General features: G+C 32.6%; 2 protein-coding genes across 4 annotated transcripts; one reads left to right on the plus strand and one right to left on the minus strand.

Moving 5' to 3' along the window:
• Window positions 1–69: 69 nt before the first annotated feature.
• On the plus strand, window positions 70–3,179 carry LOC117934128 (ankyrin repeat-containing protein ITN1-like). Of its 3 annotated transcripts, XM_034855761.1 has the most exons (5): window positions 70–565; window positions 720–866; window positions 1,003–1,047; window positions 1,215–1,785; window positions 2,249–3,179. In XM_034855761.1, exons 1-4 carry the CDS (start codon window positions 106–108, stop codon window positions 1,529–1,531), a joined length of 969 nt encoding a protein of 322 aa, XP_034711652.1. In that variant the 5' UTR covers window positions 70–105; the 3' UTR covers window positions 1,532–1,785; window positions 2,249–3,179. The 3 variants fall into 3 exon arrangements, with proteins under 3 accessions (XP_034711652.1, XP_034711650.1, XP_034711651.1); XM_034855759.1 differs by having other exon boundaries at window positions 1,003–1,785; XM_034855760.1 differs by lacking the exons at window positions 70–565; window positions 720–866 and having other exon boundaries at window positions 874–1,047.
• A 5,931-nt stretch (window positions 3,180–9,110) lies between these two features.
• On the minus strand, window positions 9,111–12,584 carry LOC117934060. The gene is made up of 4 exons (XM_034855658.1): window positions 12,056–12,584; window positions 11,715–11,864; window positions 11,507–11,563; window positions 9,111–10,043 (listed from the first exon to the last, which is right to left on the minus strand). The coding sequence occupies exons 1-4, from the start codon at window positions 12,582–12,584 to the stop codon at window positions 10,024–10,026; spliced, it is 756 nt and encodes a 251-aa protein (XP_034711549.1). The 3' UTR covers window positions 9,111–10,023.
• Window positions 12,585–15,258: the final 2,674 nt, after the last annotated feature.

The raw sequence follows: 15,258 nt of genomic DNA on the forward strand, positions 1-15,258 counted from the left end.
GAGCAGAAAGGCATTCCCATCTTCCTATTCAAACACGCTCCCATGGCGGCCGTCACCGACTCCGAAAAAGAACGTGAACTCAACGCACGCCTGTTCCATGCCTTGATGGAAAATGATAAGGACGTCGTGATCGAACTCTGTAGGCAAGAAAGTACTTCCGATGGTCCATTACACGTAACAAGTATACACAAAGACACTGTTCTTCATCTGGCCTGTTACTCCAAGCAGCCTCATCTTGCAGAGGAATTAGTTCAACTGTTGCCCAATAATCCCAACCTGCGCCTCACCAAGCTTAAAAACGACGTCGGAAACACTGTACTCCACGAAGCAGCCACCAGCAACAGCATGACCCAGGTGGCCACGGTAATGATAGCGAAACAACGCAAGTTGCTAACTAAGCGTAACATCCTCGGAGAGACGCCTCTTTTCCGGTTTGGGAAAATTAAAATGTTCAAGCTTCTGGCGCACGAAGTTGATAAAGACAATCAGGAGGTTAGTAAAGAACAGCTCCAGAGTAAAGATGGAACGTCTATTCTTCATATTGCTGTCATTACTGAGCACTTTGGTGAGTTCCTCTGCTCATTTTTTCCAAGGCCTTCTTGTCCTCCTTCACTCTTTCACTCTATTAATCTCTTTCTATATATGTATATATATGCTATAATTTCCGAGTCAATTTTCATACTAGAACCCTTACAATTTTTCAAAAAAATGGGAAACAGTGGCAATGATGATCACAGAGAGATATCCAGATTTGATTGGAGCAAAAGATGGTAATAAGATGACGGCTCTTCAGCATCTCGCAAGTAATCCAACCGTGTTTCAAAGCAGAAGCAAACTTGGATTCCTCAAGGGACTCATCTACCATTGTATAATTCATCTAATTCCCTCTTCATCAATTTATATTCCATTTATTGATCTATTCTTTTATCCATTTAGAAGGAAATTAATGCTATTTTTTTTTGTGAGATATATGTATAGAAATCACATAAATAACTGTTTCAGGTGTCCCAAGCAAGACAAAGATCACGGAAGGGGATCAAAGATGCGGTATGTACATGGACTGGGCACATATAGGGTAGCATGCTCATCAAGGAGTCCTCTTTTGATTGTCCTCAGCATGAAAGTTTAACCTAAAACCAATATTATAGCAAGTATTTTTGTCCCAAGCAAAAAATGCTAAACATATTTTTGTCTTGGTTTTTTTGTATGAAAAGCTAAATGGCGTTGGGAATTGCCCATTTGGAAGGAAGTTAGGGATGAAAAGATCAAACATGTTTCAGCTTGGGAACTTGCTGAGAAGTTAATTAAACATGATACTTCATGGGAGGTTACTGAAATTGGATTACTTAATCGAGGTAAGCCTTATCCAGAGGAAATCGAAGACTCATCCTCCCAACAGTTCGAGGAAAAGACTAGAGAATGCTGCAAAAAAAAAACATCAAAACTCCCACTGCAGGGGTCAAGAGAGATGAAACTCCATTATTTTTGGCAACAATGTGGAAAATTCCAGATATGGTGGAAAAAATACTGAAAAGCTATCCACAGGCAGCCGAGCATATTAATGAAAAAGGAAGGAACATATTACATGTAGCCATCCAATACCGCCAAATGAAGATTTTTAAGAAGGTGATGGAGGATGAAATGCTAACGCGGAGGCTATTGCGAGCCACAGACACTAAAGGGAACTCCATGCTGCATATGGTTGCCAAGAACAGAAAAGGCCTTGAAGAGAAAACGTCCCAAGGTCCTGCATTCGAACTGCAAGAGCAGTTGCTCCTTTTTGAGGTGCATTTTCACTCTCCCATTTCTAAATTTTCATATATACTCTTGCTTAGATCATCTTGTTATTGTTAACCCAATCACACACAAGAAATAAAAAGATGTAAAGACTTTAATGTGGTTTGGTGATCAATATAATTCCTATGTCTACAAGCACACCAAAACTCAAGAATTCACTAATTAAAAGATGTAAAGTTACAATAGTGAAGTTTCTTCTTCTCTTCACAATTGCGGCTGCACTCGGTTTTTTTCCTTTTCTTGAAACCCTAAATCATAAAGGGGTTAAATACAATAAGGACAAACTTACGATTCAATAAAAAAAGAAAATTATCCAATGACGCTACCCCTTTAAACCCCCATGAGCCGATCAGACAACTTGACTGCGACAAGCTCAACTGGGAGCTCTACCTCTATGAGCTCAGCAAGGAGCTATATATCAACAATACTCTTAAATTGATTGTGTGTGCAGAAAGTGAAGGGATTAGTAAAATCCGATTTCGTTAGGCTCTTCAACCGTAAGAACCAGACTGCTGAGGAATTATTAGTTGATAACTATTCTAAACTTCATGAGGAATCCAAAGAATGGACAAAACGCACCTCTGAAAATTGCTCCATTGTGGGTGTTCTGATAGCTACTGTCGCATTTGCTGCAGCCTACACTGTACCTGGAGGTAATCAAAGCACTGGTATACCCGTCCTCCTCTCTCAGCCATTCTTCGTGGTTTTCACCTTGGCCGATATAATCTCCCTTACTTTGGCTTTGACATCAGTAGTCACATTTCTCTCAATCCTCACATCTCCTTTCCGATTAGAAGACTTCAAGCACTCTCTTATTCAAAAGCTGATGATGGGTTTTACATTTTTGATCCTCTCTGTGACAATGATGATGGTGGCGTTCGGAGCAACAATCATCCTTACAATCCATAATAAGGAAAACTGGACACAAATTGCACTATACTCAGTTGCATTCTTGCCAGTTATCATTTTTGCAGTCACCTATTCTCCTCTTTATGTACAACTTGTGAAAGCTTGCAGACACTTTTGGAAGTTCATGAAGAAGATTGTTCCGGATCCATGTGGAAGCAGTAGTAGCCTTCCTCCTAATGAATCCCTATCCACAATTTACTCCGACCCTCCTCAATCTAGGGCATCCTGTTCCAGGCGCCCTTCTACATCTCAAACTACCAATGTTGAAGTTTGAAAGGTGAAGCTTCATTTGAAGTAATAATTCCGCATCAGAATCTGGAGCTCATTTCAAATATTGTTTTCTCCTTTTCGAATTCCAACTACTATATGTATAAAGAACTACATGTATGTTTATTTTACCATGTTCTGAGAGTGAATTAATAATGTCAATGTGATGTAAGAATACAGAAGTGCTGGCTTCTGCTTTGCTTTGATTCGTTGAACAAAACATATATTCATGATTTAACAGACCATAACCCTAATATGATTAAGGAATACCACTGGGGTATGGAGGTAATAGTTAATGGACACCAGCAACCTTGGTCTAGCTAGCCCAATTGTAATAACCAACGGGCTGGTCATGATTTCCCATACTAAGCCTTGGACTAAAGGGCAGTACTTTCATAACCACCAAAAGAAATGAGACAACATTTTTAACCATGAAATGAACCAAAAAAAGCACTTGGAGAATGACAAATGGGAGAAATAGGTAACATAAACTAAAACAAAAATGTTATGGACTCCTAATATTAGTTTTAGGAAAATTCTAGGATACTTTTTCAGCACTCATCGAAGAGACGATCAGGGATATATTAAAAGTATATGGTGTAATCTAACCCATTGGGTGATGATACAAATCAATGAGATCAAGGTATAATTGAATGAAATTGAGTATATACAAATAAATGAGATAAGAAATAAAAGAATGAGACCAAATTAGATGTTATTTTTATCATTTTCTAGTATCAAAGAGAGGAAAACAGCTATATTTATTATTATCTCATTTTTTCTACCTAATTTCATAATATGTGGACTCCACTGAATATTAATTAATAAGGTTATTTGTAACATCTCATATGAGATTTTTATTATTTTTTTATTAAAATGCAATTAAAAAAAATGTATGGATAGAATAATTAAAATTCTCTAATAAATTTAAAATAATTGAGGAAGTAAACAAAATTTAATATATCAGCATCATCAATTTACCATTGAGGATTAATAAATAATAAGGAAAAATTATAGCTAGTAACAAATTTAAATTGCTTTAAAAAATAGAATAATTAAAGAAAATGTAATTATACGTGATGACATAATCAATTTCATTAACAGAACCTAGTGAAATAAGAAAGTAAACATTAAAAACATATTTTCAAGAAAAATTAATATGTAAGGTGAGTATTGTATCAGATTTTTACAACCCAAGATATTTAATTTAATGAATACAATTTGAGTGAACTTGTTCAATTTTTATAACGGATTGAATTCTCGTTAAATCATAAATTCATAACTCTAAAAGATTAAAGATCTAACCTGAATTTAAGTAATTATAAATAATCACATAGGAAATTAATGAGATTAGTTAATAACATAAAGTAAGCAAATTTAGGGAATACTTAGCATACTTAGAGGAATATATTGATTTTAGGAGCATGATTGTTGTTATTGCATCATTCCATGAATACAAGGAAGACATAACAGTAAATTCACAAATGCTTCAAAAGTACATAAAGCTAAATGGAAGAGAAAATCCATCATTTTTTATCTTCTTCCTCAAGTTTTCTTCTCCTCTTCTTTTCTTCTTCATTGTGATGGTGAGGCTTCAAAACGGTATGTAAGAAGAACAAAGGTTACAAGTCTTTAAGAGTTAAGAGGAAACTTTTCTCTATTTATCTTATGGTACAAAAATCTTTTCCATTTCTTTAAAAATCAAATTTAATCTTTATTTATAATTCAATCTTCATTTATAATTTAATTTCATCTTCTTACTCTTAAATTGATTGGGAAAGTGTTGTTAGAGGATTAAGATATCGCATCTGATGAAATTTTATGATTTTTAACTATTTTCCCTTGCTTTATGAATCATTTGGTTACAAGGAAAATGTTAATATAGAAATAATTTTTAATGTCCAAATACATGTACCTAGTTCTAAGTATTCTCATTACTTGAAATGAAAGTACAATAGAACGACTATAACCTTAACTTTCCTTAGGTTATAAGCTGTTTGGATGTTTAAAAAAATATTGGATTTCAAGTCTAAATTTATATATAATTGTTGGGAACTATATTAGAATGAATTCCTAGGTGTTGTTATTCAAGGGGATTTTGGTTTTGCTTTTTCAACCTACAACAGGTGATCCCCAAGTTATTGCAATATTGGAAGACCCAAAATTGAAGCTCATTCATATTTAATAAAAAAGATTTGAATTAGGTTGATGGAGATTACTCTATGGAAAGAAGAAAATTCTCTTGAAGGAGGAGTATCTTGTGTTTGGTATTTTGACCAACTTGGGCTCTTTAAATTCAGGGGTTTTTCAAAAGTATACTAAAAATCCAAATTATTTTAAAAAAATAGTAGAGTTGATAATGAGTCCAATCATCTAAGTTTTGTTACATTTGGACAATGATAGGGTTTACATGAAAATTCCAAATAGATTGTTGAAAAATAGGGGACTTTAGCTAATTAAGGTAGATTTGAATCACTTGGTGTTTCTTGGAATGATGGGAAATTTTGGCTAAGGATCTTGATCCTTAGTTAATTTTATATCTAATTAGATTTTATTTTATTTTTATATTATTTTTATTTTGCATAGCTAGGAAAAGAATTTAATAGATGTCAATTGATTTTCAATACTATGTGATAAGAAAGTTTTGGATTTTGGGAATTTTACCATTATTTATGTTCATTATGGGTTTATAAATTATTTTTAAAAAATTTTTAGACTCATCATAGGGTTGATTTGGATACATAATTTTTAGAATTTGTTTGGTTTGTGAGAAAAATTGAAAAAGTGAACAGTGTTTCATCATGTTTTGGATAAATCTAACTAATTTAGGTTGAGGCTTAGTTGATGATCTTTTAGTAACCATCTAACTTAGTTATTAATTTTTTGGATGGCTAGATTTGTCAATGATCTCCCTGGCTCAAGTTTCACTCAAGTTGGACTTCGTTTGCCTATATTGTTATTTTTGGAAAGTTCATATATTTTAGTTTAGGTTGTTGTCCAAATTGGTCAAACTAGGTTAACAAAGCCTTAGGATTTTAGTCTCAGATTTTATAGAATTCTTAAATCTCTATATTTATTTAAACTTTCTTTTCTTAGGAGAGAACCTAGAGTTTGGGGAAGCGCCATATTGTGAATTGTAATATGATTGTAACTACAAAGATTTTACGTGAGAAATTATCATACACATAATTTTATTAAATTTTTCTAAAAGAATTATCTCTTGTATATATTATATATTACTTGCTTAATTTTTATTTGGTCAAATGCATATAATTTATACTACATTTATAAAAATAAATATTACTTTGTTTACAAATAATTATTTAAGTCCTTACATATATTTATAGATGATGAATACATGTCCTATTGTAATTTACATAAATTATTAGCTATTGGGGATTAATATATGATAGACATGATAACACATACATCCATGAACTATTTCATGTAGTTTTGTTTTGAAATCTACATGACTTATATAGCAAGGAGGAGGCAATAAGGTGGGGCTATAAGTTTTGACTTGGGTTAGGTGATATAGCTCAAAATAGCAGAGTGCACTTTATTGTGCCTCTAATAGCATGCCTAGGAGATGAACTCCTTGGTATTATGATCAATGATAGTGAGACCTCGTCGACCATTTTGACGAGGGACTACCATAGATAGTCGACTTTTATATAGTTGATGGTTTGACACATGTGTCCAAACCTATGACTACATGTTTTACATATATCTTTTACATTTTTTAAAATTCTATTATTATCATATTGTGCTAATTTTTTACATCAAAATTATTATAAATATTAGTACTATTTTTACCTTGGATTAACTGTCGTAGCACTTGTGTATCATGACTATTTGTTGGGCTTTATATTCACCTTAAAGATTTTAATGCTTTTTAGGTGAAAACTTTGGTGTGTTTGTTGAGGAGGTAGAATCAAATTCAAGTGCAAGTCATTGGGCACCTAGTTTTTGTTCTTTTTCCTTAGACCTAAGGGATATGTAGTCAATTTCCTTCATGTATTTTAGTTTTAATTTTGTTGTTATCAATTTATCTAGTTTTTGTTGCTTTATCAAATCATTTTGTTGCATTAAATTCTTCTCCTAGCTACTCTATATTTATTTGTTGAGACGATAATTCTACTTTAGATATGATTTTGATATTTATTTAAGTGAACATAATACAATTACATAAAGAAAAATTCTAGGGTACCAATTTGGTACCTACCAAAGACACGATTTGGGTCATTGAAATTATATAGTAAAATCTATATAATAGGATGAGTGTACAAATAAATGAGACCAATGTATAAAGAAATAAGACCAAATACAAACAAATAGAATCAAAATATAAAGCAATGAGATGTAGATATAAACAAATGTGATTGAACTTAGGCATAAAGCATAAGATCTAAAGTGTATACATAACATTTTTTTTAGTCCCACTTTTTAGTATATGATATCAATTCAATATTGTAATGAAGCCTCACACAAATTTTGAATAACATATTTACATGGCAACTGTCAAACAAAAAAAAACCCACAAGTATAAAGCCACCAAACAACCAAACTTTCAATGCAATCTTTGTATCTTTGGTAGTTCTTGGACTTACCCTTAATTTGAACTATCTTTTTACTCTAGTGAAGTCACAAGTCTCACAGACTTGTATGGTAGTGAACACATCTCAAACTCCTTCTAAGCAAGTAATTGTGCACTCTTCATGTTGGATTGTAAAGCCTAAATTAGTTTTGTTGCATTATGCAAGAGATGCCGGATGATGAGTTTGTGGAGATTGAGTTGCCTAGTTAGCTCATAGAGGTTTAAGGGGGCAACACCCCTCGGAAATTTTTAGTTATTTATTGAATAACAAGTTCACCCATATTATATATATATATATATATATATATATATTTTTAACCCTTTTAGGATCTAGGATTTTGATTTAGAGGGAAAAATTAGAGTGTGATGAGGATAATGGAGAGAAGAGGGAGAGCCTTCATCATTGCAACATTTTTCTTTCATTCGATAAATGGACTCATGAGTATCGATGTGTTCCATGGCTATAAGGACCACATTGATAGCTTAAGCATATTAAAAATCTCTTGTATATTTTTAATTTATTTCTTCTCATGTGTGTGGTTTGGTTAACACCTTGAACCTCTCCAAAGACACAATCGATCTCCCTTCATCAACCACAATTCTAAATTTTAACTGCTTGAGAGAATTGAGGAATATAAACCTTGAGAGAGTCAATATAAAATTTTTACAAATTTTGACTTTCCAAAGTAATTTTCTATTTAAATAAAGTTTTCAATAACCATCAAATTCTTTCATAAAAATTGCATAGAAATAATTTATTATAAAATTTTCAAAAATTCTTCCAGCTTAACAGTAGAAACTTACTTCCAAAAAATATTTTAGAAACTTTTCATTTTCAAATCATATAATTTTTAGGAGTACTTCAAAGGTGATAAAATCAATTTTCATGCAACCTCAAGAATATGAAATCGCATTCATCATCTTTATGGAGAGAATACTGAAACAGGCAACAAGACACAGAAGGGAATCAGTTATGAAGTTTAATTTTGAAATGAAATTGCCAACATATATAAAGACTTTGAACAAAATCCCTACTCTTATCACATTTTCTCTTATCTAAGTGAAATGTGTACAATGAAAGTAGAAAGAGAGAAGTGACAATAATAAATAAAATTATTTTTCTATATCCAATATCAACCTAAGGTAGAAAAAAGAAAATACTTAAAGCAATACTTTATATTTTCTGCATTGATTTTTTCTCTTCTTTGTTTGGTCCTCTCTCGGCCAGATATCAGTGTTCTCCCATTTGTTAGTGTCCTTCTAATTTGAGCTCCCTCTCCGAAACTTAACATGGTGATTTTCTTTCTTTTTTCCTGGTAAAATGAAGTTCTATTAAAGCTGGTTGAAAATTAAGCATTCTCATCAATAAAACACCATATCCATGAAGTTCTTCCTCATCTCCTGAACAAACAATGGAAGCCATCCATCAGGATTTCAATGGTGGCATCTTCTGTTTCTCTCACTTGCATCAAAACTGCTATCATCATCAGGCTTTAATTATCAAGTAAATAGTTTGTCAAATGAAAGCAGAAACAAGGAATAATTTTATTCTTTAGTCATCTCTTATTAATTTCATAAAATTTAAAACCATACAGCAATGACAACACATAATTCACTCTCAGAACAAGGTAAATTAAACATATGTAGATATAGCAGTTCTTAACAGTAGTTGGAAAACAAATTAAATCACTTATTTGATTGTTGCCTCTTTTGACCGTAAGGAGTTCCTATAAGGTTTTTCCCCCTTTCAAACTTCAGTAATTTGACGTGTAGAAGGGCGCCTGAAACTGGATCTGACGTGAGATTGATCAGGAGGGTTGGAGGAACTCATGCATCGGGCTTCATTGCGATGTGGACGATTACCCTTCCACCTGGGAAAAATCTTCTGTATAATTTGGAACAGGTTTGAACAAGCTTTCACCAGGTGTGCATAAAGATTTGAATATGAGAGAGCAAAAACGAGGACTGGAAGGAATGCAACTGAGTATAGAGCAATTTTTGTCCAACTTTCCTTATTATGGATCATAAGGATGACTGTTGCAGCAAATGTCACCATCATCATTGTTACAGAAAGGATTAAAAATGTAAAAGCCAGCATCAGTTTACTAGGAAGAGAGTGCTTGAATTCTTGTAATCGAAAAGGTGATGTGAGGATTGAGAGAAACGAAACTACCGATGTCAAAGCGAAAGTAAGGGAGGTTACATCAGCCAAGGTGAAAACCACAAAGAAGGGATCGGAGAGAAGGACTGGCATACCACTGCTTTGATTACCTCCAGGTACAGTGTAGGCTGCAGTAAAGGCGACAGTGGCGATAAGAACAGCCACAATAGTGCAATTTTTAGAGGTTTCCTCTAGCCATTTTTTGGAATCCTCATGAAGTTTAGAATAGTTTTTATCAAATAACTGTTGAGCAGTCTGGTTCTTATGGTTGAAGAGCCTGAAGAAATCGGATTTAACTAATTTCTCCACTTTCTGCACAACATTAAGAGCAGTGTTAATACCTACGGTCAAATTCAAACATCTTCAATATTTTTTGGTATAGTAGTCTAAATCATTGATCATAATAAATCAAAACATGGGTACATCTCAAGCCACTGGATCATGGACCCTAACAACATTTCCATGTTGTATGAATGGTATCTGAAGTGTTCGCTCTGTTTGGAAACTATTCTTAACAGTTTTCTAACTTGTAAAATTGAGAACATGAGTTTTTTCAATTTTTTTTTTCCTGAAAATAGTTGTTTTCTAGGATAAAATTGAGGTGTTTTTTATAGAATGTTTCAAGAAACAATTAAAATATGAAGAATGCCGTAAAAACTTTTGTATTCTACATAAGTGTATATATAGTATCTTCACGCAGGATAAGGCAGCAAGAAAACTGTTTTTTCATATTAAAGTTTATTATCGAAAATTTCTCAGAAACTGTTTCAAAAAAAAAAAATGTTACCAAACAGACCCTTGAGTTTCTAAACCAATGGGTTGAGGCTTTCATGGCATTATGGTTATGGTTTAGGCAAGAGTGAGCTGCAAATTTTACAAATGGAATGGTGAAAGTGCACCTCAAAAAGGATCATCTGCTTTTGCAATTCGAGTGCAGGGCCTTGGGAAGTTTCGTGCACAAGTCCTTTTCTTTTTTTGGCCACCATATGCATTAAGGAGTTCCCTTTCGCGTCTGTGGCTCGTGCTAGCCTCCTTGCTAGCATATCATTCTTTGTGACCATATCAAAAATCTTCATTTGGCGGTATTGAATGGCTACATGTAGTATGTTCCTTCCTTTTTTGTTAACATTCTCAACTGCCTGAGGATATTTCTTTAGTATTTCTTTCACAAGTTCTGTAATTTTCCAACTTGTTGCCAGAAATAATGGAGTTTCATCACTCTTGACCCCTGTCAAGGTAGTTTTGGTTTTTCCTCTTTGCAGCATTGTCCTTTCTTTTCCTCTAGGTGTTGGGAGGCAATACAGAGCCCTTCTCTTCCTCTTTTTAGCAACGACCCAGACGAGCCATCGCTTTTCTCTTGATTAGGCTTACCTTGATTAAGTGCTGCAAGTTCAGTAACCTCCCATGAAGTATCATTTTTAATCAACTCCTGGGCAAGTTTCCAAGCTGAAGCATGTCTGTGCTTTTCAATTCCAAGTTCTTCCCAAATGGGCAATTTCAAATGCCATTTAACTTTTCAAACAAATGAATAAACAAATAAATGTAAGTAGTTGTTTTACACATGATCATTGATCGAATCAAAAGGAAAAGGTGTTCAACTTTTTCAGCTAATCAATGACATGGAGTTATCTGCCTTATGCCCAAAACAAAATTCATAAATAGGATCATCAAATTAAACTGTTGTTCACTTCAAGCTACTAGTTGCTAGGATATATACCACTTTGTACTTGATATTAGAACAATTAAATTAACATTTCTAAAGGAAATGTACATACCGGAGCTTTTGGTCCTTAGATCTTCTCCTTCCATGGTCTTTTTCTTGATTGGAATACCTGAAACACCTTGTTTGCATGATTTCTAGGCTGTTATAAATGTATATAAATGTAATGAAATCCCTTTCCAAAAGGTGAGACTCATACTATAGATGATATGATTGAGTAAATGGCATATAAATTGATGAGAAGGGAATTAGATGAACCATACAATTATAGATGAGTCCCTTGAAGAGTCCAAGTTTGCTTCCACTTCGAAATGCCGATGGATTAGTTGCAAGATGTTGAAGAGCTGTCATGTTGTTACCATCTTTCATGCCAATCAAATATGGGTACCTCTTCACAATCAACATTGCCAACTCTGTTTCCCATTTTTTTTTTTTCAAAAAAAATAAAGAGGGTTAAGTATGGAAATTAACCCAGAAATTATCTCAAATTTTTTTTGCAAAATAAGCAAACATATATGGAAAAAGACATGTAGCATATGTGTAGAAAATATTACTAGAGTGAAAGAGAAGAAGACTTTGAAAAAAAGAAAAAAGACTAACTCACCAAAATGCTCAGTAATAATAGCAATATGAAGAATACTTGTCTTATCTCTACTTTGGAACTGCTGTTTACGACGCTCCTCATCACCGTCTTTATCAACTTCGTCCGCCAGAAGCTTGAACATATGAATTTTTCCGAATCGGGCTGCTCGAAAGAGTGGCATCTCTCCCAGGATGTTAGGAGTACTTAACAACTTGCGTTCTTTTTCCAACATTAGCATGGCCACCTCCGTCATCTCGTTGCTGGTGGCTACTTCATGGAGTATCGTGTTTCCGACATCGTTTTTAACTTTGGTCAGGCGCTGGTTAAGATTGTTGGGCAACAATCTAACCAATAGAAGGGCAAGATCACGTTGTTTGGAGTAGCAGGCTAGATGAAGAACAGTGTCCTTGTGTATACTCGTTATGTGCAATGGGCCATCCAGAGCTTTCTGGCAGAGCTGGATCACTTCCTTGGTTTTTTGATTCCTCAAGGCATGGTACAGAAGTGAGTTAAGTTTGTGGTCTGGTTTGGAATCAGTGGAGGCCGCCATGAGAGAATGTTTGGAGACCAAGATCAGAGAGTAGCAGCCTTATATATATATATGGTTTGAATAAAGAATGGAATATAAATGCAACATAATATCATACACAAAGCCTTCAAAATCTTATACAATACAATATATTAGGTGTAAGTAAAACCTTCAAAGTTGTTTTTCTATATAATTTGCATCTATTTTACCCTAATTTTCATTGAAATCGATCTTTTATGTTATTATTTTTACTATTTATAACATGTACTATAATTATTCTTGTTGCAAATAACTGGATTTCTAATGGTATCTTATATTTTAAATTGAAACAAATTAGAATATTAAATTTTCTATGACAATCACAATGATAATTTTTGTGTTTATTTTTTCAATCAATTTTTTTGGCATGACATTTAATTCTTATTATCAACATATCTTTCTTCTTAGGATCTTTGATTAGTTTAGTACTTTCTTATGAAGCAAATGAGATACCTATAGTTTAATTTACGTTTCTTTATTTATTTCATAAGTTATGACAATAGTAAGGTCAAGAGAGTTAAAATGTTGTTTTCCCTTTCACAATTGATTAAAGTAGCATTCCCATCAAGTTGCACTTTAAGAATTATTCTATTCTTATAACCATCTCTTTTATAAGCATGTATATCAAGCTCCATAAGTTGTACTTCAAGAATTATTATATTCCAATGACTTTCTCTTTTATTAAATTTGTCTATCAAGATTCATGTTGAATATATAATCAATTTAGATTAAGCAGATGGCTAGAAAATTTTGACTAAAAATTAATTAAACATTGTTTCTAAAAGTTGAAAGTTCATCATCAAAGAATAAATTTGTATCCCTGGCATGACACATTTTACTCAAAGAATCATTATATTCCTATCACCTTCTCTTTAGACCCCACCTAAGCATCCATTAGAATTTTCTTTTAGGCTTACTTAGAATGTATTTGACGGTAATTTTAAAAAGTGTTTTTAACATTTTTAATATTTAAAAGATAAAAATTTTCAAATGTTACAAAAGTTAGAACTATTTCCTAAAATCATTACCAAATGCATTCTTTACAAGGTTAAAAAAAATTATTAATAGTTGAAGAATAAATTTAATTGCTTGCCATAAAAATTATAATTCAAGAATTATTGTATCCTACAACAGTCTTTTATGAACGAGTAAATCAACATTCATGTTGAATTGTTAGTCAATTTAGATAAAAGTAGCCAATAAGGAAATTTCAAATAAAAAATTTAAAAATATTGAAGAGAATTTGGAGCATACATAAATGAACATTTTTCCCATGGTAGGGGAAAATATCTTAACTTATAATTTTCTCTCTCTTTTCTAAGCATGTATATCAAGCTTCGTAAGTTGCACTTCAAGAATTATTATATTCCTATAACCTTATAGCATCATCCATTAGATTTTTTCTTTTAGGCTTACTTAGTAAGGTTAAAAAAGTTATTAATAGTTGAAGAAGAAATTTAATTGCTTGCCATAGAAATTATACTTCAAGAATTATTAATAAAATACCTATAACAGTCTTTTTATGAACATGTATATCAACATTCATGTTGAACTGTTCGTCAATCTAGATAAAAATGGACAACAAGGAAATTTCAAATAAAATATTTAAAAATATTGAGGAGAATTTAGAGCTAGCAAACATAAATTAGCCTTTTTCCCATGGTATGGAACAATATCTTGACTTTAAAAACATGTGCATTAGTACCATCAATTCCCTTCTTATAAGGTTAACAAAGTCAAGGTTGTCTACCTTTTTAGATTAATTCAAAAACTTAATCTAATTACCAGAGAATAAAGTTGCATGACAACAAGTTGTAGTTTAAGAATTATTATATTCCTATATCTATCTTTATAATCTTTTATGTTAAGATTCTTATTTAAGTAGTGTATTAATTTGATTAGATTTAGTTAGCAATTTTGTTCCATTAATGATTGTTGGTACATTTCAATCATGATTTAGAACTTTTTATATTTTTGTGTGACTTACACTTCATTAAAGACTCAAAGTTGATACCAAATCAACCAATACAATACAAGTATAGTGAGCCATAAAATAGGTAACAAAGTGGCATAAAGTGGGCTTTAAAGAATTAGGAAATTAAGTGTTTTTTATTTAATTGAAAAGAATTAACTAGATTTAGAATTGAATGTGTAAGTGCTCTAATCTGTTGCTCAAGTGCCTAGAGTGCTCAAGTGCTACCTGTAGATGCTTGTGTTGGAACTGCTTAAGCACACTTATAGGTACTTGAGCGTTTGAAGTGCGTACATGTCCAATTTCAATATGCAAAGTTATAATTTTTACATATTTTGGCAAACCATTTTTAGAAAATTGAGATTTTGGAAATTTGTCCAAATCCACCAAGGTTTTACCTATATTTGAGTTTCTCTCATATGCACAAATAGCCTAAAAGTCACTACACTATGCTCTTATTTGAAACTCTCAAAGTTTGTTCACTTTCATTCTTAGGTTGTGAGAAAAAATCACATCTTCTCAAGGTATTGAGGAGCTTATGGACATGAATTTTAGGTGTAAGTACTGAGATATAAGTTTTAGGGAGCAACAATCACCATATAAATCTACGTACCCAAATATTCTTCAAAATTAAAGGATTATAGCTTGGAGGTTTCTGATCTTATAGTTTTTACATTTCCAAAG

This window comes from Vitis riparia, chromosome 16 (assembly GCF_004353265.1).
Source record: "Vitis riparia cultivar Riparia Gloire de Montpellier isolate 1030 chromosome 16, EGFV_Vit.rip_1.0, whole genome shotgun sequence".
NCBI classification, from domain to species: domain Eukaryota; kingdom Viridiplantae; phylum Streptophyta; class Magnoliopsida; order Vitales; family Vitaceae; genus Vitis; species Vitis riparia.